Here is a 26,062-nt window from a genome sequence, read left to right as displayed (position 1 = left end):
TTTAATTGCTACTATACATCCCCAAATACACTTTTCAATACTGTCATCGAGTATATTGCTGAGAATACATGCTACTTGTACAATATTTTCTGAGTACTGTATATTTTTTTCATTTTTTAATAAAATGTAGTGTTTAAACTGTGTGTAGTTACATTTCCTTCTTTTTTGTGGTGGATGTTTGGTTTTGGGCCACTTGGGAGCAGAATTCCACACAAGATGATCATTCCACTAAATTTTGATTATATATGTCAAACATGTGTTCACATATTACAGCTCACAGGGCTGTGTAGTAGAAATTTCACATGAAGTATACTTTGGTATTTAATTCAACAAAATAAGGGAGATATTTCAAATGAAAAAAAACAGCAATTATTATAATACACAAATAGTTTGTGTGTTCACATATTACAGCTCACAGGGCTAACATAATGGTTGTGTAGTAGAAATTTCACATGAAGTATACTTTGGTATTTAATTCAACAAAATAGGGGAGATATTTCAAATGAAAAAAAATTGCAATTATTATAATACACAAATAGTTTGGACAAATCTTCCACAATCCTGTGCACGCACCCCACATGCTGTGTCACCCATGTGTGGTCCTGACCCCTTTAAACAGACTTGGGCTGATGCCAGCCCCAAAATAGGAACTCCGCTCATTTTTATTTGATTTCTGATACTGCCAGCCAGTCGTGTAGTTAGGAACAGCAGGTTCATGGAGTCCATCTTTCAAGATAGCTGAGACTGACTCATGCTGGAGCATGGAGGAAAATAATAACTGTAAGCGCCACCGCTGATATGAGAAGCATTTTATCCTCTGTCACTGTGCTGTGACACAAAAAACCTTTTAAAAAACGTTTTCGAGTTTCAACTTGTGCGTGCAACATCACAATTTTTGACCCTCTCTTCAGAACACATGAAATAGTTTAAAAATGTATGTGTAGCAGCCTTAAATGAAGGTTGCTTGTTCTGGGTACCTCAAAGTTTGCTTTGACAGTAGCACTCATGTCAGCTGTATTGTTTTCTGTGATCTATAAACTGTAGCTCACTATATCGAATCTGCACAGTATCTACCTTATGGTGTTTCTCCTACAATTACAATTTACCATTTATAACACCTATGCCCTCTTTATATGTCCAGTATATGTGTTTTATTATCTTTGTCCCAATGCAGAGTTCTTGTAGGTGTGGGCTGTGCAGGATTGACCAAAAGACAAAGAGAGCTCATTTGTACAGAAGCAAAGTAGGGATATTGCATAGTTTACACCAACAAATTTAGACAACAAATATGTTCAAGTTGACCTTGTAAATCTGTATTTTTAAAAAAATATAATCATTCAGAATGACTGCTGTTGTATCTAAACTTGTACTAGCTAGCAGTCTTCATTTCATTGTCACCAAACCCCATGAAAAGGGCAAAAAATGACTTTACAACTTCCCTAAACTATGTAAATGGGCTGTATTTTTTTCTATTCATAGCCTATTATATTGTCTACCTCTTTTGGACTTTTTGCAGGTGTCACAAGTAAGTTTACACAACGTTGTATCAATAAAGTGTTATCTTATCTTAACTAAATATTTATACCTTAATTTAAAAAACAAAACAACAAACAGCAGCATTTCCTAAAGCAGCTAGACCCTGCAGTTTTATCAAGCCTTTGTCAAACAAGAGTAGATGGTGTATTTCTTTTGTTTTCATCTGTGCATTAATACACACTGTGTGCTAATAGAGCTCTATAGAGCTAATCTTTAGCAGGCTTTGGCTACACAGACAATATTTGCTAGCAGATCAAATTCACTGTTGCTTTCTGTCTTTTCGTGGGATTTGAAGAAAAATCACAGATCCTACTATAATAAGCCCAAATTTTGTTTTTCTTGTTCTGTTTTTACATCAAAAACATATGATTCTCAGGATAAGATGTAAATCACAAAAAAGTCCCCCAGTAAAGCGGAACCATCAGATATTTTAACAATCCCATCCTTTCATGCTTCAAAGAAATACACTCTAAGATGCTCTTTCCCTGCATAATGTCCCTCCAGATCTGACAGGAAGTGCATCAGTTACTCTTACGACAGTATAAAATTAGATCTAAGATTTAAGAATCTTTAGAAGTCTTAACTTTTGAACTGTCAGGTGTAGCAGATGTGCGTTTTTACAGCTTCAGGTGATTACTTCTATTCTGGCTCTGACAGCTGTGATTACCACTGGGCTTATTAGAGGTATGAATAGGCTCAAATTCTGCCTTGTGTTAAAATCACAGCCAAATTATGTGTAAAACTAATTGCCACCAAAAGGTCACAACCTTTACCAAAGAGAAAGAGAAAGATGTACACTTACACCTAAAGTGTGTATTGTGTGTATTTGACCAGTCTGCGTTACAGGAGCAGAATATCTCAGTCTGCCTCCCAGCAAGAGGAAAAATACTGCTGTACTTTATTTCCCTTAAATTTCTATGAAGAATTACATGACACTTTCCAGTAATACCAGCTGACCTTTAAATTATTCGCCTGAACCTCCACCATTCAATCATGCTGTGGAGTTAATTAAGCTACACCAAGAGTAATAAAGAAGATAGATGACACCCGGTCATACATGCACGTCCTGACTCTGTGACAACTGAAGTTTGGTAAGGTCAGAGCCTAACAATTGATTGAACTGTCATCTTATCATTGTGGAAATCCACCAGGAGAATCTGATTTGTGGATTGACTTCCGACTGGTCCAGAGGATCCGAACAAATGGCCTGAGACATATTGGTGGCCTTGTCTTCGAACGCTAAATCGCAGAATCTAATCTGTGCAACCGATCACTCACTTGCTGTTAATGTCATCATTTATGCCTGTCCGATAACTGGCTCATCCAGTGGGCTCTTATTGACTTCTTCCTGCTTTAGGAATACGAAATCTGTCGTAGACTGTCAGACTCATATTTCAAATAATCAATGATTATGATGGTCAGAAATCACTTTAAAAAGTCATTAATCTGTAAAACTGAATGTTTATGAAACTGTTGTCTAGCTTGCAGACTCAAACTGAATATCCAAAATTAATGCTAAATATAACAAAGAAACTCACGAAAAGCATTTGCTGATTCATACTTTTAGTGCAGAGGTGGAAGGCACAATTTTCAGGCACTTTTACTTTAAGTAGTTCAGTTTTATATTTTATACCTCTGGTGCATTACACTAAGTTGGCAGCTATTGTCAGAAGTTACACGGACTGAACTACCCAGCAGTGTAAAAAGAAGTTAAAATGAGCTCCATTTGAAAAAAAAGGCTTAAAGGGCTATAATGAATATTTTTCACTTTGAAATACTAAAGTACACTTTGCTGTTAAGACCTCTCTACCTCTGCTTAAAGCTGCACTAGCAGTGTTTTGGTCTCTTGGGGGCAGCATGGCAAGCTTAACTATTATCATCTTTGGCTAACATGTTAGCAAACGTTACGTATACCCATATAGCTTATAGTCATATTTGTGTGCTGAACTGCCAAATGCAAACCTAATATTCACTTTGTATTTAGGACAAAGTGTGTCCTCCACTTACTCCACTGGCTAAAAGCTCCTCTGTTTTATCAGCTAGCCGCTGACCCTGTCTGTGTGATGTCTGCTGTCTGGGCCATAAATCCTACACAATGAACTGAAAGGTGCTAAAATGCTCCATGGAGCTTAACGTTAGTGCAGATTGAGGCAATAATTCTCTGTTGGTTTGTGACTATGAGCAACACCTTTTTACAAAACACTTAGTTATTTGAACAGTTGTTGATGTCGCGAAATAATGACTAGTGCAGCTATGAGCAAAAATTTGAATTCAGTTGGGTTTTTTGTGAAATTAGGAATTTTACAATGTGGCAATTTTCTCTTTACTTACACTTCAAGTATGTCATTTTTTGGGGCCACCAGCAAGTCTAACAATCACTCACTTTCAGCTCTGCTTTTGGTCTCCACCAGTTCCTAATGAAATGCTCCACTGTGTTTACTATCCAGTTGCTAATTCAGTGTCTTTTATGCTCACTGTGGATGAAAAAAAAAGGACAGCGTGAAACAATGAGTTGTTGCCAGACTGTTGGACAAGATTCTGAAATACAATATGCAGCTCAGTAAAGCTGGGGGAAGCGGCAGATTCAGGTGAATATTCTCTGTAGCTTCATCACAGCAAGTGACCCCTTATACATTGCTTTCACATGGTCCTCTGATATGTTGTCAAGAAAAATACAGTTTGGTTAGTAAAAGATACATCTTCTACCACAGGCTTAATAGCAGACAGTTATTTAGCGTAAATAAGCCTTGATTTGAGTTTCACTTCAGTTGCACTTTTTTAATAGGTTCATGTTTGGTCTGCAGTGAGGACTCAGATCAAACTCTAGTCGCCACACACAGGGAGTAAATAACAACCCCAGAAAAGCAGAAGCCACAATGTCACCCTGGAAAACAACTGGTGTGTTTTTTACCAACTGCATCTGTTCTTCAGTGGAAGCTCAGGAGCATTGAATGTTCGCCAAAGAGAAAAAACAAAAAAAACAATGAGACTCACATGCAAAGGTAAGACTGGCCTCTCTGCTGACGATGGTCCCAAAAGAGTTGTAGGCGAGGCACTGATACGTTCCAGCATCTTGGTCTTTGTTTAGACGGTTGATTCTAAGGTTGCCTCCAGAGAGGCTGTAGTGAGATCCAGATTTGGGACTGATTTCTGTGCCATTCAGTTTCCACCTGAAGAAAAATAATAATGAAATAAATACATAAAATCTTAACAAATTATACATTGTTCAGTGTAGACTGGGGTGATGGAAGCATTCTAGACTGCAAGAACTCTTCTTCTTCTTGCAGACTGTGAACTAGGTTTGTTTTTCAACAGGAAAGAAATAAAATGTCGAGAGGGCCCAGAAATCGTGCCCTACGGCTTAGTGTTAATCTAAGCAACATTGAACCTCTGTGGTGCCAAGGACTTGACTCTCTGAGAATAGATAGCATTGCAGGCCATCCATCTTGCCAGGCCCCAGTCAAACCACATAAACATGCTGCTTAATCATGATGGTGAAACAATTAAAACAAAGGCCTGCAACCATGCCTTCACACTTGAACATTCCAGTCACATGATTATCGTTGGTGTTAGGGGTGATCGACGAAGGGTATAATTCACTTAAAATGGTAACAGACTCTCCAAATTTCTCCACACAGATGCAACTTATTAGAAGGAGGCACAGGTGGGAGGGAAATCAGAAAAATGCTTTCAAGCCATAACTTACTTTCAAGTCCAGACTGTTACTTGCTATCAATGATGTATAACAACAAAAGCAATAAAAGGCTCTGCACAGATAAACAAGCACAGAAGGAGAGTTTTATACCTCATTGGAAAATGGACAATGCCGATTTGATTAGAGCCCAAGCTGACTCTGCGGATGGTTATTTCTTTGAGTAGACGTTCTAAATTTCCTTCTGCTTTGATTTTCTAATTTTCACTGATTTCAACCTCAGCGGGAGTAAAACAGTGCATTGTTTCATTTGGAAAAGAAAGAAGCTTTGATGTGAAGAAAGGGGCTTTGCTTAAACTCTTTTGTACAGTAGACACAAGTTGTGCAAAGCTGTTTCGTGTAGTCCTATCTTAACTCTTCTTACTGTGCAAGACCCTTTTTGAGAAACAAACTGACTTTTTGTGTTATCATATTGGCATTTCCTTGCTATATTATATCTTTTTAGTATAATGCTGCATTTGACAGACTCATTTGCCCAATTTTGTTGCAGAAAACTGTCACATAATACACAAGTAGGAGCTGATTACATGAAAAAGAATGTCAGCCTGTGTTCCTTACCCGCCTACCCAGAGACTAAAGTGTCTCACAAACAGCAGGATATTTGTGGGTTGGACAGTGCAGCACTCACAACCTTCAGAGTTTCTCTTTTCCTTTTAATAGACAAAATGTGTAGCACAATGGTCTTTCATGGCCTTTCTCCAGTTCAGTCATAAGTAAGTGCACACTCTTGAGCCTTATTACTGCACACAATAGAGAAGAGCCTTGGGGGGGGGGGGGGGGGGGGGGGGGGGTCTTGCAGTCTCACAGGGCTACAGCAGCGATTCATTTGCAGCTGAATCATAAAAAAACAAAAATCAACATAAATATTTTACAGCCAAAGAGCATCTTTGACTTGAATGACAAAGGCAGAGTGGACCGGAGAGGGGGAATGGTGCTCCAAACCTCAGTATCAGGCTCAGAGACTGTCTTTTTCCTTTCTGAAAAGGAACCCCATCAATAATGAATGCAGGCTTTTCACCGTCGTAATTGCCCCGAGAAACTGTGGAAATCCAAATTGAAGCGGTTTAATCAGGTGACAGCTTGAATACATTGTTGCAAAAAGGTTTTCACTGACAGTTGTTGATCTGTTGCTTTATCTGCACCTTTCTGAAACATTACACCGAACAGCTAATTGAGCCTGGAAAATGTTTTGGTGCATTGGAGTCAGTAATCACGTCCCATGCTGAAAAGGAGAAAGAATTACCCCAGTTAGAGGAAGATATTAAGGAGCCCTAAATGTACCGCGTTGTGCATGTGTGTGGGGGTTGTTAAAACATAGTGGTACTTAAAGCTAACTACCCACCCACTGCTGCCATTGCTCTTTTGTGACAAATTGAATTCCCAGTGACAACTCTTGGTGCTTTAAGCCAATTAGATAACAACTTTAAAGCAGCTAAGTGACAGATATTCAAATTCAAACGAAACAACAGTGCGGGAGCAATGACAAGAGAGCAGCACGAGGGGAACTTTGGTCTCCTACATTGTGCGTATCCACGCATGGAGCAACAGATTATATAAAACACATGTAAACAAGATTATTTAATAATTCTATTTGCAGTGATTTATGCTGGCAAGCATGCCACAACAGCAGTTGCATTTGTTAGGCACATGCTTTATGCAATCATGTAACAACAGGCCGCATACACAGTGGCATAATACCACACCATCTGGCTCATGAGGCTGCGGATGTTAGGCGGTCTGTTCCTTTTCTTAAGCCTGGCACTTTAATGTGTTAAAATAAATACTAGGTTTGTGGGGGGATGCTTGCCCCCAACTCAGATAGTTACGGTTACAATTCTTTTGTTTTAAAGTGTAACAGCACCCATGTTGTCTACAATCTGGATTACCCTGTGCGTGTTCTTACTTTGGTCAAAGTGTTCATCCAATGGCCAGGCATTTAGCAGCAGCTGAGGGATGACCTCATTAGTATGTCGGCAAACAGGTTCTTAAAGGGCCCATATTATGCCCCCTTTTACGCAAGTTACATTGGTTTTCAGGTGTGTGAATTACATGTCTTTGCCATTCCATGTCAAAACACCTCAAGGATCAAGCCACACAGCACCCTCCTCTTTCTGTATAAACAGCCCTGTGAGACTATGGTCGATTCCAGCGCTTTCCTGCTCACTCCTCGCCCCCCTCCCTTCGTGTTCCGCAAAGCTCCGCCTCACTCCGCCTCGCTCCTCCCCGGGTTCGCTGCGCAACTACGGTGTTGCGCTGCCATGACAACAGTCGCACGTAACAAGACACATACACGACGTAGAGACCCGGGAGGCACAGCCAACACGTTCTCCATAATTAAACACAGAGCACAAGGGGCTGGGCGATAGAACGTTAAGGACATCCCGGCCGCGAGTCTAGCTACGCCGGCCGGTAGCTACGCTGGTAGCCGGTAGCTACGCCGGCCGTTAGCCGCGAGCTCCGCCGGCCAGTAGCCGCGAGCTCCGCCGGTAGCCGCGAGCTCCGCCGGTGGCCGCGGGCTCCGTCGGCCGGTAGCCGCGAGCAGCTGCTACCGGCCGGCGTAGCTCAAGGCTACCGGCCGGTGGAGCTCGCGGCTACCGGCCGGCGTAGCTGGACTCGCGGCCGGGATGTCCTTAACGTTCTATCGCCCAGCCCCTTGTGCTCTGTGCTCCGCCGGCTACCGGGTTGCAAGTCTGGCTTGGCCATGCCCGCGGTCGTCGTTCGCTTGCGGGGAGAAAATTATGGCGTAGACGCAATCTGTTTTTCCGCACTTCAAGGGGGGAGGTGCTGCTCAGGTTGGGGGCGTGGTTGCCCCAGTAGCAGGAGTCAACTTACGTCACTTGATGCCCGGGCTGTGAATGGCTCATTTACAGACCGTCTGCACGATCAACCCAAACCACGAATCAACCACTCATAGTTTTCTTTTCATTCTCCGTGGGCTGGCAGACACCCCAGATAACAAAATATACGTGGAGGCAGGCTGAAAAGGTGCCTGGAGCATAATATTGCCCCTTTAAGGTTTAATATCAGATGGTCAAACGCCTCAACAACAAAGAGGCATACTGCATCTAAAGTATCAAAGCTTCAAGTAATCCAGATCTGAATAAAGTAGTTGACCTCTCCCCCTCATAATAGGTGTCATTCAGTATTGTTACATGCGTGTTTTTAAAAACCCTTTGTCCATTTTTAAAGTGCCTTTAAGGTTGAGACACATTGTGAGCTGTGGTAATGCTAAGGTATTTAATGTAGGGTGTAGGATTTAGAAGGGATATATAGGCAGAAACGGAATATAAAATTCATTATCATGTTTTTATTACCCACCAAAAACTAACTGAAATAGAAACTAATTAGCACTTCGTATCTATAGCAGGAGCAGATCGTCTTTCACAGAGTCTGCCATGTTGCACCACCATGCTTCTACAGTATCCCTGAATGGACAAACCAAACACTGGCTCCACAGAGGACATTTTCTATATTACTTGAAGGCCACAGCAGGTGAGTGTCTGTGTCCTTGTTTCTACTACTCCCAGCTTCTGCCCGTCCTGACTTAAATGTTACCCCTGAGTTTTAAAACTAAAACATGGACAGCAGCATTTTCAAGGTCTCCATTTTAGGGGCTCAAAAACTCTGAAGTACAGTGGACACCAGATGTGACTATAGAAAAAGTGATGCATTTACACCATATGAAAGGAGATATATTATGCTCGTATTCAGGTTCATAGTTTTATTGCGGTTATACTTGAAAAGGTTTACATCCTATTATGTTCAGAAAATGCATCAGTTTCCTCAGACTGTCCATTCCTGCAGCTTCTGTCTGAAACACTTGGTTTTAGCTCCTGTCTCTTTAAGACCCCCCCCCCCCCCTTCTGATCAAGCCCAGTCTGCTCTGATTGGCCAGCTGGCCCACACTTTTATGACTGATCAACCATTCCCAGTGGATATAGGAAGTGTGGGTCTAAACCAGGTGTGCTTAATGCACTTCCAGAATATGGTCACTAATTTATGAAAGAATTGTGGTGAGGTGCTGATAGGAGGATTTGTTATCCTCTTCGGAAAGTGATGTCACTTTTTGCCACCTACCGACTAGACGCTAATACACTAACATGTTTCAATGCAGTGTGGATTCATGGAATCTGTAAAAACCACAGCCTATATGCTGAATCTTTATCAGTTATCTAGCCAGCTAGACTTATAGATGTTAGCCTTTAAAGCAGGGATGGGGAAGCTCTTTCCTATCAAGGGTTATGCCAGTTTTAATAACATCGCTTGAGGGCCTTACTCAATTATTGAACACATATCTCACACTAAACTCTTGAAAAGGATTTTGGCTGGAGCTGCTTCTCTTTGGCATCTTTGATATCAGATTGGATTGGTGGTGATGATGATGCAACTCATAGTTTGGGTTAGACAGTCTTGAGAGGAACTGAACCTTTTGCAAGAATGAGTTTTGATAAGAACTTCTCGCACTTAGTATTTGTCCCAAACAGAGATGTAAACTACAGTGCATGTCTCCTCAGAATGGGAAAATCCTCAGGACCTACTGTACACACAGGTTTTAGAGCTTGAGCTGAGCGAGATTACTGTACTTAACTTTTGACTTGTCGTTGGTTTGCGATGACTTTGTGTTGTCAGTTGTCAGGCACATCAGCTGGTTCCACATTAAATGGCTAAACAAAAATTTTCACTTCCTTTTGTTAACATTTAATGTCCTGAAACCTCTCGTAAAATGCCTGAAGGATTTTTGCAGACTCACCAGCAGCAGTCAGGCTTTTATCCTATCGCAGAGGAGGACAGTGCAAAGCGTTTGTACACAATGCACTTTTTCACCGGATTTAGTAGCTTCACGGCAGCAACAAGACACTGACTTCTCAAATTCTCATTTCTATATGAGGTTTCAGCTTCTTAGCTGTTAGTTGACCCACCATAAAACTTGAACACTTTACTGTACTGTCTCTTTTAGAATGAAGACTTGGTTAACCTTAATTTTGGACACCCATATTTATGATTCATTATTTTTTCTTCTTTTTTAGTTTCCTTTGTTGAATATATTATTTTTCTCATGGGATCGATCAAATTGTCCTGTGGGCTGTATGCGGCTCCCCTGCTTTAAAAGATCCTGCACCTTTCAACACAAGCGTCAAAATAAGAGTTCACATAAAAACACAACAGTCGCAGAGTTTTGAACTGTGCGAGCAGTTTTAAATTTTCACCGAGGTGTATCTGTTTATGGTTCGTTTTGTTGTGTACTTTTGAAGTCTGCGTTTCGAGGCAGAGCATCCTTTGACAATCTGTCTGGCTCTAATTGGATAAGTGATCCAGCCTTAACGGGATATGGGCTGTATTTTTCCACACATTCTGTAAATCACACTGATGAGGCAAGTGTTGCTGAGTTTTACTTTTCAATTTTGTCACCACATTTTTAACAGGCATATTTAAGAGTCTTATCCTCTCATCTGACTGTTGCGAAAAAGTTAAACTATTCCTCTGACACAGTTGTGCAGAATAAGACATGTCTATTGGTTTTTGGGGACATTGTGGGGAGCGAGTCTGCTGATGCACATTGGTGTATTCATATACAGTATAAACTGTATCAGTCCATATTTATTATATGGTATTTTCTAGCGACTTCAGTGCCCAGAACTGATTTCTGAATGTTACAACCTCCCCATGTTCTCCTCTTTTAGAATACACAAAATACCTATTGTTTTCCTACATTTGGTGCAGACAATACTTAACAATACTTTGGCTCGTGGCATTTAATGTAAACACTGCAGCTCGAGCGCTCACAGTTTACTGCTGTGTGATATGCCATTACTAATCTTTGGACATGACTTAGCTGTTGCCACGGATCTCTAGAAGGCGGCAGCTGCTCTGACAGGGCCGCACAGCGACCTTGACAGGAAATAGCAAATTAGGTCATCCTCTAAGCTGGCTCAATCCCAAGTATTAAATGTACCAATCCTTCCAAATCTTACCCCAGCAATTTCAGCAAGCAAACATGATTGATTTGAACTTTTACTTGCCAGAAATGCCGCTACACAAACCACACCCTTTCAATAGACTAATGGTCCATGCAAGGAGGAGTTAAAAAAAAAGGGGGATAAAAAACAACAACTGCTCTTTGAACTCTGCAGAAATAAAATAAGAGCTTAGCATGCGTTCCCAGGCTGCACATAGACAAGACGGGTTTCCAGCAGGGAGTTGAAGAGAAAATCCGCCACAAAATGGAAATCATGTAATACATTCTTGTGATCCTGATCAGCTCAGGCTTGATTTGTAAGGATGAACAAGTCTTCTTCTAAAGGAAGAAACAACGGAGCCAAGGCGTTCTTGTTAATGCATAAGGAGACAAATCCTGGAGCAGCTACATCCTGGTTGAATGGAAGTCTGAATCTGAGGACACAATTATAATACCCAGGGTTATATTATAAAATATGGACACTGTCTCTGCTTTGTAACCGTTAGCACTACAATGAAGTGAATCATATTTTGGAAGTAAGAGCCCTAAATACATCTGAGACAAAAACAGTCGAACTCGCTGTCAGCGAGGCAGCTTCGGGCTTTGTCAGATTAGAAACTTGCTGGTTTTAGAACAGAAGTGTCATGTAGAGTGTTTGGATTAAAATGTCTGGGATCAAAAGAGTTACATGTGATCGCTGTTGTACTGTTCATCGATTTGGCTCGTGACTGAGTTCGAACAACGAGAAAGCTGCAAATCCACAACCCTGTAATTACTTTGTAGTTTTTAGCATGTTATCATGAATCACACTGATTAAATATTCCTAAAGATTGTGAAGCTTTTAAGACAAACGTTTTTACTCATTCTTATTATAGATCTCTCAAAAAAGGCAAAAAAATCACATACTTGTGACGTGAACTTGATCTCTAAGAGGCAACAATTTAACTGAATAGTTTTATTTTGCTCTTTTTTTTCACAATTAATTTTTTTTAAATCTATCTACAGTATGTTCATGTGTATCCAACACAAACCACAGCTATCTTAAAATATACAGATAACAGAAAGTGTCAGAATTTCAGAAATTTAAAATCAATGGTGACACCCAATATTGTCAGAAATATTACTATTGTCAAACAAACAAACAAACAAAAAGGTAATTTTAAGTGGATCTTGTCACCCCTGTGTTATTTCTGTTGGTGATCATTATTTCCTGAGCTTTGTGCCTCATGTTTTGGGTGATGTGAACACGGAGTGTAATATTGCATTAAGTCATTGATTGATGTGAGGGCTATATATGATCCCTGCTTTTGTAGGCTTACATTTATTGACAGTTTGGTCAATCTGTGTTAGCTGATGGCAGTTTCTGTTTTCATTTCTATTCAGTTGAATGATAGTGACCCAGTATATAAGTATACTGTATCTTTATGTAATAGGTCAGCCATCATATAAATGTTTATTAGTTAAAGGATGAGTTTTAATATTCTAAACAAATCCCCCGAAAAGATTGTGTTAGTCTGTCTGTTGTCTGGCTCTAAATCCCAAGCCCATATATTCCTTCCAGAGATGTAAAGCTTCAGAAGCAGATCATGATACATTCATATTTATATAATTATACAATATTCTATACTTTATAAAAAAAATAAATAAAAAAAAATAAACAATGTATGCAATTTTAAGGCAAGTCTGAGAAGATCCTGAAACAGCTGGGCACTGTGGTAGTTAGAACATCTCGTTAATCAAATAGAGGCAAATTTGTTGAATTTGTTGGGGACAATTTTCAGTGGTGGATTAATATACATTCAGTTTACTCCTGCACATTTTCAGCAGCAGGAAAGTGTGTTTGGGATTTCCTCTGAATTAACTACAGTGCCCATGTTTATCATAATTAAGGAATGCTCATCATAATCAAGAGAATTACCCCGGTGCAACAGTGTGGTTCACTGATGTGTGTTCAGTAGATTTGGGACAACACTGGAGCTCAACAAGGAAACAATAAGGAAAGTATAGAATATTTCCTTTAACGATATAGCACATTTGGAATATATACCCTCTTAGTTGTGCTGATTTCAGCAGTATATGTACGGCATCTCTGTGTTCCACTTCGACAGAGTGATGAAAATTCACAATGTCACTCACATGCCATTGGGTGATGGGTGCAGATGAGTGTGTGGCCGCACTGGCCTGGTATAAAACATTACTTATTGTCTGAGATGGTAGAAAGTACATATCAGGATTTATGGGTAGTGAAGAGTTCTCTCTTATGGCCATGCAGTGCTGCCACAAAGTGACACTGTCGAAGACAAGACGGAGGCATTTGCCAGTGACGGGTTGTTTGAAGTTGAAGGATGTGGACATTGGCGGCTGTATAAAAAGCAAGCAAAGTGAGAGGAGAGGAGCAATGCGCAGAGATTGGTGGGGGTGACACTCACCGGTACATGGGCACTGGGCTTCCCTGGGCTTCGCAGCTGAACACCACCTCCCTGTTCCTCTCCAGCGTTTCCACAGGGTACACGATGCTGCCGGGCTGCTTGGTGAAGACAGGATTCTGTGGGACACTGCTCCCTGTAGGATGACAGAGCAAAGACGAAACGCAGCTGAGCACAAACCCTGACGAAAGGCGTGTTTGTAAAACGGCGAAATTAGTCAGCAGCAGAGATTGGGTGATGCTGCGTTAAGTGTTTCCAAGGAGCAAAACCACAAGCAGACAAAACATATCAATTCGAACGGCCTGTCATGACACCGCAGCACCGAGGAGACTGATTTCAAATGAGACGTGTCTTCGCCGGCTATTTAGGCGGTAATAGGATATAGAGCCTGAGTTATGTTCAGCAACTGTGCGAACAAATGCCTTAATTTACTTCTGTCAAGCTGCTTTTATTTGTTCCCATATTTATTTATTTATTTCTCCAGCTAGGGTGGGATCATGTGTCCAAGCAGAGGTGTAATCAGTTGGTTTCATGTGGTGAGAGCTCTTTGTTTTAAATGCCTCAACATAGTTTCAGTTACTCCATTAAAGCAGCCCATTCCTCGGGTGCTTCTTGTGCGCGGTATGAAGGGAGCTTAGGAGGCAAGGAAAAGCAACAGTTAATCACTCTCATTTCTTTGTCAAAGAAACCAGAAGTACCTTTCACCTCATTCAGATGCTTGTTTTGTGTGTCTGAGCCTTGTTTTTGTATTAAAAGTTATAACTCATTGATATTTAACATGGCTCCTAGATTTTCCTTTTTAAATCGGAAATTAAATTGCAATAGATTAATTTGCTAAAGCTTTTGTGCAAAGCGACTTACAATAATCTATTACACAGCAGGTAGCATTAAGGAACCACACTGGATTTTTAGTTCTGACCAGGAATTGAATCCCCATCTCTGTACCAAAGTCATTGGTGTAACCCACTAAGCTATAGCAGCTGCTAATCTTACACAAAACCTGTATGACCGCGCTTGCAGTTTTACTATTTGCTTCTTCCAATGAGTAAAGTTGTAGGCCACAATCACACCTTATTTTTCATCTTAATTATAGCTGGAAAAGTGTTTTTTTGCTAAATGGTATGATGACTCCATTTATCCTATTAGATATTTGTTTGAAATTAAGATATTGCCAATAATGTGTCCTTTAATCTTAGACCATCAAAATTTGAAGGGAAAAAAAAGAGCCATTCTTCAATGTCTTAAAGAAAGTGCAAAATTAATTTCCGTGTTCCAGAGTAAAATCTTAGTTCAATGTGACAATAAATGTGAAATATGATTTGGTCCTGCACATTCATTTAGCAGCCTGGATTATTCAACTAACCAATATTCAGAACATCCATTCTTTGACATAAAATGGTGGTGTGTCATGGTGTTTCAGCAGTTACAGTGAAATGGGGGATCAGACATTGTTTTGTGACATGAGTCTCAACCTACTGACTGTACTGTAGATAATGAGCTCTGTGGTGTACAGCTGAATCATGGTCTCAAAGTACAGTGTGTGTCTGGAGTTCCTCTGCTATCTTTATTCAAGAACGTGGTCTTCCATTATGAAAGGATTATTTCTTCATTTCACGTTCAGGTTTTGCAAAGCTTTCCATCAAACCCCTGTGATCACTCTCAAACAGCTCCTGCTCGTGTGCAAAACAATTTGCCTGCCTTTGGAAAATTAACAACAGAAAAAATATCTAACATATTGAGAACATAGAAGACATAAGTAACTTCAAATGTTATTTCCCATTTTTTGTTAAATCTACAGTGAGATTACCAGAGATTAAGATATGCATGTAAATGCTTGTATATTATATATGAAGCTTGATATTATTCATGAGTCAGGATCCTATGTTGACCCCACTACATTTGCTTCAGAAATGTGCACAAGGATTTTTTTTACATAAATTATGTAACATGAAACTCCATATACATCGATTAGCCACAACATTAAAACCTGTTACTGGTTTTAATGTTGTGGCTGATGATTTGAAGCCGGATGCTGACATTAATATATTATTACCAGGAAGCACTTTTTTTTTTGCCCTTCCCCTAAGTATGCATGCTAATCCAAGTGGTGCAGAACTCTCTTCATGAAGCTTCTCTCGTGTGTTTCTAGTGTTTCTTTACATTCTGAATTTTTTATTCAATAATAAATTCCAACCCATCCACCCATTCATTATCTATACCACTTATCCTGATCCAATCCAAGCTGGCATGGGGCGAAAGGCAGGGTACAACCAGGAAAAATAACTTTTCAATAATGAACTTATTATTACTACTATTTTCATTTTCCTTTTGGTAATACCACTACATACACATTCTTAATTCTATGCAGAAATATAAGCAAAATTACTTTACTGCACTTTTGCAGTCAAGTATATAAAAAATGATTCACTGTAGAAAGTATCGGAACACTTCTTTTAGCAGGACATATTTACGAGGGGTGGCAACCAATGTTTATTAGTACAATTCACACACCATGGTAATAACCTAGGACTACAGAACAGCGTTACACACATTGGAACCTCGATATTTGTAGCTTCAGGATCATAGCTTCTAATGATTCGGTTCACCCCGTGACCCTTCATATACACGTAACGCCGCTGTCAGATCGGAATTTCATTTTGACAAAGGCTTTGGTGCTTGACAAGATCTCTCTACAGCTAATGATAGGTTTCCTATGAAATTTGCAGTTGCTATTTAAATCCCCCTGGGGAGGAAACCTCACATTTAGATCCTCTGACCTTTTTCTTTATCACCTCCATCAGGCTAACGCTTCGACCTGCACACACTCGTTAAACTAAACACCCGATTGGACGACCCCTGCAAAATCCTCTCACACAAGCTTTACTGATTCTGCCTCTGCAATGCGATTGCAACCATTTATTTTGTTTTCAAACTAGTAGAGGAAGAGCTATGCGTAGCTGTACAGAACGGCATGTACTGGGTAATGCATAATTCAAAGAGCTGCTCAATAGGCAATCTAATTCAAGGAAATGTCTCCCTGCACACCTCACATTTTGAAAGCAATAGGGTATCCGTCCAATGCCCAAGTAGCATTCAAACCTCATGCTAATTTTAGTTTGGGGGGGTAAGCTATTCTCTTTTTATGCAAAGCTGAACACAAAATTTCAATGTCTCACCTCTGACATGCACACAATCTTTAAGAGTATGACGTATGATATTATGACAATAAAAGTTTAATTCCAAGGAGATTTCTCAGATGTATTTCCTAAATCGTGATTATGTCTACAAGTGCTCTGTGTAGAGGGAGCAGAATGCTGCTTAGTTCTACTCAGAAAAGCCTGTCAGGCATTCACCAACATCCCTCTCAAAAGAGGATTTGAAACAATACAGCAACACGCTCCCTCGTCTTTTTCCCTATTAATTATTTCTGGCATGAGTTAGTCGTTTCCTGATCATCCAGTAGTAATTACTTAGGTCGTTCAAGGACACAACAAGCCCTATCTGGCAAACAACTTTTCAATATTTAAGCTACAAACAGCCGAGTATATCTGCTGTAACCTCGTACATTCTTGGGCAAAATAGATTGACTGTGTGTTCATTGCCAACAGGCAACACTGCACCATTTGTAGCAAAAAAGATAATACAGACTGTCCCACAACAGCCGGCATGGTCGAATTGAATAGCCATTTTTTTGACTGCAATTGTAGCGTGAGTCAAGGGCTTTCCAACTGCGGTGGACTTAACCAACCTTAATGTGTATCTGCCGTCAGCTGGAATTACAAGAATAATTTAAAGGATAATTTATAGGAAGGAAATGGCAGAGGATGTTGCATGTTTATAATGTTTGCCTGTATCACACAACACCACTCACTAAAACATAAATGAGGCATAACTGGGGTCCAAAATGAATAACTAAATAAATAAAAATAAAAAAAGCAGCTGTGAAAAAGAAGATAATTTTCCCCGGAAGGCTACGATGTCTCCATTAATCCACACCTGTCACAGTAAAAAACAATGCTTTGTGTCAGTTGATAAAGTGACAGAAATTCCACATCACTCAATTTTATATTCCATGAAGATTAATATATTTATTACTCATAAATCATCACCGCCACTTTCAGTGGGGCCGCTGTGAAACTATCTGTGAAATAATCTGCACAGATATGGCAGCACTGTTTGTTGTGGTTATGTGCCAAATTGAAAACTTCTAAATAAATAAACGCAGTATATATCATTTTACACATGCAGTTTTCGACTGGGAGACACATCTATCTTAATCCAGCCTTCCTAAAGGCATTATGCTCATTTTTCCTCCTGTTGTTGCCATGCCATTCTCCACAGAGTCACAGCAGATGATATGTTGGCTGCATGTGGAGGTATAATGTAAACCTACCACCTGTTTGTTTCACAAAAATCTGTGTGGAATTAAATTAGAAATGGGTGTTTACCTGAGGCCATGCATGTTAACGCCCCTACGACGTAAAAGCAGTTGATGTCCAAGTCCTTCATAATGTTTAACATTATGTTATCCTTAAGACCAGAAATGTTTTTGATTATATCTCTACCTCAACCTTGTAAACTGTTGAGGGAACAAGATGTGTCGCAAACAAATTTAAACATGTAATTAAAAAGAGGCAAATATTCTGGATTGGCAGTAAACATATTCATAGACCTGATTAATATTGTTATGTTTTTTTTTACCAAAGACTAACCAAGTGTTACTCGTGCCTTAGCCTAACCAAACCTTTACCGTAGCGTTCTCAAATGATAACTAATACAAAGAATAGCATAATTCTTAAAATTGATACACCCAATTCTATAGAAACGTACAAGTCTACTAAGTATTAGCCAGAAGGGAAGTCAAGTTTTAGGAGACACATTTGTTATGCTATTTATAAATTAGTTTATGGTCATTTATTTTAAATGGCCGTTGAAGACTGTGCCGCCACTGTAGAGAGAGCAAGTTGAGGGGATAGTTGCAATGGCATGACTCTTTTCAGAGTTCCTTGCCTGTTCACACCACAGTCATGATGTCATTTTACATCCATAATACAAAGAGCACATACAAGCATGAACAATGTGTATGAGGCTAACTCCAGCCTCGTTTAAAATTCTTTGTGAACAGAAGTTACTGGAAACTTTCCTCTTATCCAGTTCAGATGAACTGCAGCGCCGAACAGAAATAGGTCAAATAAACCTATGTTTCTGAAACGTTCAGGTAGCGTCACAAGGCCTCCCAGTAGTCCTCCCACACCTGCGACAGGCCCCTCCTCTTCTCACTGTTGCAGCCTGATCCATCTGCATGCGACTCTATGGGAGAAACATGTCATCCCACAGCACCAGGTTACTGCCATGGGGAATTGCCCCAGTGCTCTGGAAATTTGCTGTTGCCTACATTATGGTGACATTCAGAGATTTTTTTAAAATTCAAATGGGATGAAAACTATGAACAGATGTAAGAGAAGTCTTTGATCTTTTCACTCCTCACTTTTTCCTGTTTTAGTATGAGAATTCTAAACATGTAACATGTACATGTTTGACTAAAAATGTAAACGGTGCATTTCTTCCTATGAGCATATTCTAAGTTCTCTACATTCCCTAAACATTTCAGGTCTCATAATATCTCTACCCGGACCAAGGTTAATTAAAATGTGATCACACACACACAAAATAAGACTAAATCTAAAACCTTTTTGTGCTGGTTACCATTATTACTCCTGCTTCTAGGAAAATGAATGGCCGGGACAAACTAAGCGGTCTCTGGTGTTTTGACTAATTAAGTTACCTGTCTCTATCTTGGGTCTGCTTTAATTCGGACTTGACTACCAAGTCTTCGGTTTTGAGTCCCGCTCCCTGAATGTGCCTGAACCTCTGCGTCAGTGTGCCCCTCCCGCCCGGCCGCTCCACTGTAAAAACTGTTGCTTTGTACACCATGGTCTGAAGCATGCTGCACATTTACTCCTCAAAACAATCACTAATATTATAACAAATATACAGGTGACCTTCCCAAAGACCTCTGCTCATTTACCAGGAAAATGTGGGCGGTGATGGTAAAGAAAATGGCCCCAAACTCTACCCAGATGAAGCTGAATCAAATGCAGAATCAGTTTTGAGTATTGTCTTATTAAAATGTAGCTATATTGTTTATTGGGATTGGAACCAAGTCTTATCAACCTGCTTAGGAAGCTGTATTTTTTTTTTTATTGTTCTAATCAACTGTTTTCAACCTTGACTCAGACTCTGATCTGCATAGACTTAAACTTAGACTTGGTCTTGACAGCAGCCTAACTTCATGTGCACCAGAAACTGATTGCCTCTTCTAATGTGAACAGAAAGAAATGGTATGCTCCCTGCAAAATTAAATTGTATAATTAGAGTTTGATGAGCGTGCTTATCAGCTGTGAATAAATAATGAACCAAAAGCACAAGCACTTAAAGAAAAAGAATATGTAAATTACATTATCAGAAAAAAAAATATATGCAACAACACATCTTTGTACTGAAATCAAATCAAACAGAGGAGCCTTGATAGCGAGGGGGGACGTTTCAGGTAACAGAACATCCGGAGAGAGATGAGGCGCAAAGTATTCTGGTAAAGGACAGGAAATTTCAGGAAGTAAAAAAGAAAAAAGTTCATCATGTGTGAAATGTGAAAAAGCTAGTTGGATGTGCTTTTATCATTCAAAATGGTTAGGCTGGCAAGAATGGGAGTGAATACTTGTCCCTAGAAAATGGTCAGTGGTCTATTGTCAATTGAAGCATTGTCATATTTTGTAGCCATGTGCTGCGCGTTGTGACCGAGCGAAAGGAAATACATTTTATTTGTACCGTTTGATTTTTTTTTAATCATCAGAAATATGTATTTGGCATTTACAGAGACACGATGAATGAATTATGAATTATTCCTGCAGCAGAATGAAATGGAATGGAAAAGAAACTCCTGACTCGTGGTTTTTTGGTCTAATCCCTAAGTACTGTTTGTGCTTTGGAACATAATGCAAAATGACAGACTTTTTGTTTGTTTTGTCCGCCACCATGCCAACACTATTAAGCATGCTATAAATTTATTGTGCGCGGTTAGTGAACAGCATTGGCACTCTGATGCAGCCATTTTAAAGCTTTACTGCACAGTCTGCAGTGCAAACACTGACCCCGTCAAAGATAAAGGTAAACACTTGACAGTCTTGAGAAATTCATTTTCCTCTAATTACAATACATCGGAACAGGATAATTGCTCTGATGTTTAGTTTTTTCCGCTTAGACAGAAACGCCGTCACAGTCCTCTCTAAGGTGACTGAATTCCCCAGGCAAGTGACAAATGAGTATACAAGCCTTAGCATGTATGATGTAACACTTGCACAGCAGCAAGGCCAGGGAGGAAACAACCTTACCTCCACAACAAGTCCTATTGAGCAATGACTGCTGGCGTCTAAAACTAACCCTAGAGTCTTAACCCTGACCCTGAGCTAAAAAAAATAAAACAGGTGTAATAGTCACATCAATCGTCTGATCCAACTCTTTGCAAAAACATCTCATGAAGGAACTTTCCAAAATGTCAGACTATCCGCTTCAGGTTAGGGGACCTGTGTCATCCTAGTTAAAATAAAAAAAAACACTTTGATAAAGTTAGAAAATGGCAACACTGACTGCCAGTAGGAAACGGGAATCGAAACAGTTTTGATGATCCATCTTTCCACCCAGACCTTGCCTCACTGCAGTGACACTACTTTCTCCTTTGCTATGGACAAACCATGTCACAAACCCTTGAGCTTGTTGTCACTCCGGTGTTAACCTCTCTGCAGGTACGTGTGTGGCCAGACTGGGAGATGTTTAAGCAGGCAGCCACCTACAACAACCACATAGACATTGAGGAGTAATCAGACACTGTCTACATTAGCAAATGCATTGCTAATGTAATCACCACCAGAACCATCACAACTCGGGCTAACCAAAAGCCATGGCTGACAGGAGAGGTCCACAGACTACTGAGGGCCAGGAACGCTGTCTTCAGAGATGGGGACGCAGCTGGTCTGAGAACTGCGAGGGCCAACCTGTCCCGTGGCATCAGGAAAGCCAAACTCAACTACACCAAAAAAATCAGAAGACAGCAGAGATGCACAGAGCCTGTGGCATGGTATCCAGACCATCACGGACTACAAACCCTTGCCACAGACCGGTGACAGCAACACCTCTCTGCTGAATGACCTCAACAGCTTCTTTGCCAGGTTTGAAGCACACAAAAGCATGCCCCCACAGAAGACCAACGCCCTCCCCACGACCAGGCTCTGTGCCTGACTTCAGCCAGTGTGAAGAGAACCCTCTCAAAGATCAACAACCCGCAAGGCTGCAGGTCCAGAAAACATTCCAGGTCGTGCGCTGAAGGACTGTGCAGAGGAGCTCAAAGATGTCTTCACGGCCATCTTCAATGCTTCTCTGAGTCAGGCTGTTGTTCCGTAATGCTTCAAAGCCACCACCATCATATCTGTTCCAAAGAAGCCCTCTCCATCCAATTTCATTGACTATCGCCCCGTTGCACTGATCCCCATCTTCATGAAGTGCTTTGAAAGGCTAGTCATGGCTCACATGAATTGATTTCACATTGATTTCCGGAGAGGCCACACTCATAAACCCCCACTGACCATCAACGGTGCTGCTGTGGAGAGAGTGAGCAGCACCAAATTTCTGGGGGTGCACATCAGTGAGGACCTCTCCTGGACTACAAACAGTGCAACACTGTCCAAGAAGTCCCAGCGGTGCCTCTTCCTCCACAAGCTGAAGAGGGCAAGAGCCCCCCCACCCATCATGTGCTCCTTTTACCGGGGCGCCATCAAGAGCATCCTGACCAGCTGCATCACTGTGTGGTATGGAAGCTGCACCGCCTCCAACCGTAAGACCCTGCAGTGGATAGTGAAGACTGCTGGACGGATCATTGGTGTCCCACTCCCCTCACTCCTGGACATCTACAAAGCAACAAGCATTGTGGGTAACCCCAGCCACCCCTCACACAGCCTGTTCAGCCTCCTACCATCTGGGAGAAGGTTCCGGAGCCTGCACTACCTGACTGGCAAACAGCTCTATGCACCAGGCTGTCAAGAAGCTCAACACACTGCCCTCTCTCCCTCCCCTCCACACTGCCCCCAATAACTCTGGACATTGAATTTTGTTTTGAAGAAAACTACATAACAATAAAACTACTGCTTACAATTCATCGTAAGCAGTCCCTTTGAAATCTTCCTCTTCTTTTTGCCTGAAACGCGGTAAGAAAACCACTCACAAATGTGTTGGTAATGTGTCAGCCAACAACAAAAAGGTATCTTGTTTGAATCATTAATCGCTGGTCCTTGCCAAGTGCAAATGACATCAATAAAGTGTGTGGTTTGGTGGTGAAACAATGAATCAAACACAAAATATGTGTTTGTTTAGGTAGTTTGTTGTCTGTCTGTCCTGTTGGAATGAAACTAAGCATCACGAAACATCACAACTTATTTTGTCTGTTGTCTTTACTTTTTTTATTTGCTCTCGATATCAGCTGCAGCAGAAGCTGATGTTAGCCAGCAACAGGTATCTATACTAACAGTTCCATCCAGCACAGATATTCTTTGAAGAAATACTCTACACTGGAACAATTCAGAAAGACTCTATAAGGGAGCTTAACTGTTGTTTATGTTTACCTAACGTTAGCTTTCTGTGATTGTGTGTGTGTGTGTGTGTGTGTGTGTGTTTTCTTGTTGGAAATGTGATCATAAGGAGCATGTTGATCTTTTAGTGCTATGGAGTACTGGACTGTACCCCTGGTTGCCATCTCAAAAGCCAACTCTTACTACAGTCATTGATGATGTTCCTACGATATACACTGTCTTCTTTTCTATAGTGGGATAATTATTGATACAAAATAATCATAACCCCAGTTTTATTGTTGCATGTGTTACCCTGCCTATAGAGTCCCATTAGTGGCAAAAGCCTACATGAACCAGTATGTGCTCAATCAGATAGCAGCTTTTGGACAATCTGATAATCAGATAATCAGGCAGAATTTGAATTGGTTTGCATAATGCGCTGGAGCAGTCACACACATGCACTGATTTCACAGATATGGCCTCTACCGCGGTGGGATCCTGAGATTTAATAAATGCTGACATGATTGTAATGAAAGAAAGATTTTAATTAAACTTCACATATTTGGTATTAGGATTAACATGAGGTCTCAGCTGTGGTGAGACAAGTAATGTATGCATGTGTCAGTCGGGATGTGGGTAGCAAACCCCTCCAGCTTACCCTCTCTTCTCCTGGCCCAATAGTTTTCCAGCCACTCAATTAGCATCTTTGTCTTGTTAAAAAAAACAACCTACAAGCTGTTCCAAAAATTAAAAGAATGGAGTGGGATATACAGTCTCAGTCGTTCGGCACCCTCAAAGTGACAGTCACATAAATCATTCATTTCTTTGGGTTGAATGAGGGAAAGGCGGCGTCTCAAAATTGGCTTTGAAATGGCAAACCCATCCTTGTGGCAAACACTTCTTGTGCCTGTAACCGCACGGTGATCTCGACTGATTTTTCTGCAAAAAGCCATTAATAAAACATGTATTGATATGCATATCAAAAGGCGCAAGTTGACAAAGCAAAACAAAGCCAAACAAAGATGTAGGGGCAGCAAAGAGATAGGAGAGAGCTTTCCCTTGAACCTGCTCTGAATCCCTAACATGGCCAATTAGCAGGGGCTTGGCTGGGAGGCCATCTGGGGATGCCCCAACTCCCCCTCCTTCATCTTGACATAATTGCTCCTCCTGGGGAAGAGCAGGTGAGTGCACCTAGAGACGCCTGCTCCAGGTTAGCTAGACGCGCTCTTCAATTTTGTGAGCTGCGGCTGAGCTCTCACTAATACTGTCATCAAGCAGATCTCATCCCAAATGAAAGCTTAATAGACCAGAGAGCAGAGTTAAAAATGACGAAAGTCCTTAGTGAGTTAAATTGTGGAGTTCTGAGGTCATGCTACAAGGTACAAATTTGCAGTTTTTTGTTGTGAGGCAACGTTGCCTCCTTAGGCACCACTGCAGATTAGATGGTCAAACCCTCCTCACAGAGCAATCTACTGCTAATCAGCACATAATGAAGTGGGGACAGCTGGGCCGGTCTGGAGGTGTGCACGGCTGCAGACTCGGGGGGGCAAAGGGCCACGGAGTCTGCCCAGCAGCATGGCTCGGCTGGCACCGGCGGGCTGACCTCAGGTTGCTCGCTCAGTGGAATGACAAAGGTCAATGTTCATCCCATCACTGTGAAATGGCCTGGAGTGATCGGGCCAGCGCTACCAGGAAAGACCTTGACAAAAACTATAAGGCCATCTGACATGCACGTCAACCTAAGGAATGCCCTTCATGGCCATTGGGCACGATTATGGCGACACATTAGGAGTGCATCACGCTGGATGGCAGCTATTGCAGGGGCACTGCTGCGATGACAGATGCTACACACAGGCTTCAGTTAGTCAACAAACTTAAACCACATAACTGAGGGCACATCTTCAGTCAGGCTGAAAGGTTAACACTAGAAGAGAGGTTAGGACCAGTTGATTTTATTTGAAATGCAGTTACTTCTCATATTGATTTAAAACTCAGATTATGACTGATGCATGTATTGAATTAACCATAAGTATAAATTCAGTTTGTTCGAAGGATGCTGTAGTATTTAACATTTTTGAGAGTTTTCTTGCCACCTTACCATACAGTAATTGGTTTTCTTTCATATCAATATCTTTTCAAACTTAATTTGAGGGAATCTTAAACTTGCATGAGACATGTCATCCATCATAGCAAACATCCAGCCAGTTTTTGCTGGTGCCTCGGTTGATTTATGATTCCACAGTGATACAGTTATAAATGCAGAGTGATTTGTAAAGTCTTCACCGCATCAACACATAACAATAATTTCATATACTGTAAATAAAAAGCTGACATCACATTCATATGCAATGGATCACCTACAGCATCTCAAGCGAGTTTCCACATTTTTATATCATGGCATGACAAACAAGAGGAAACTAGTGGCAGCGCAAAAGACCTGTTTAAAAAGACACTCAGATATGTTAAATGTTTGGCAGGACACCAAATTATATGGAATTTGGAGTGAATGTCCTTTATATCACATTGTCCTTCATGGGGCTTCTGCGAGGCAGACACCTTCTCTGAGCCTGCCAACAGCAAACTAAAAAAGCGAGTCAGGGTCACTTAGTCACTTAACGGTTAAACATGTGGAGCTGTGCCACGTTTCCTTTGGAGCCATGTTCCCTAATGGCAGAAAGAGTTCAAAATATTAACTTGTATTTGTTTGATGCCAATGTGCATCATATCAGAGTCAGATTTTAAATGTAAATATAAAATGACCTATTGCCCAAAAGCCAACTACCAGGCGGCTTGTAGCTTATAGATACTATCAAGA

The 26,062-nt window shown here is 40.8% G+C and overlaps 1 protein-coding gene across 2 annotated transcripts in view; it reads right to left on the bottom strand.

Moving 5' to 3' along the window:
- Positions 1–26,062, bottom strand: part of cntn4 (contactin 4) — a 137,388-nt gene that overhangs the window by 79,374 nt on the left and 31,952 nt on the right. For both annotated transcript variants that reach the window (XM_035632563.2, XM_035632562.2), the window contains exons 3-4: positions 13,634–13,766; positions 4,531–4,706 (exon numbers count right to left, since the gene is read on the bottom strand). In XM_035632563.2, coding sequence (XP_035488456.1) covers positions 4,531–4,706; positions 13,634–13,766 — 309 coding nt within the window. The remainder of the gene's footprint in view (positions 1–4,530; positions 4,707–13,633; positions 13,767–26,062) is intronic.

This window comes from Scophthalmus maximus, chromosome 6 (genome assembly GCF_022379125.1).
Source record: "Scophthalmus maximus strain ysfricsl-2021 chromosome 6, ASM2237912v1, whole genome shotgun sequence".
In the NCBI taxonomy this organism is placed as follows: domain Eukaryota; kingdom Metazoa; phylum Chordata; class Actinopteri; order Pleuronectiformes; family Scophthalmidae; genus Scophthalmus; species Scophthalmus maximus.
The sequence above is the reverse complement of the archived record's forward strand: the minus strand, read 5'-3'. Positions and strand labels throughout refer to the sequence as shown.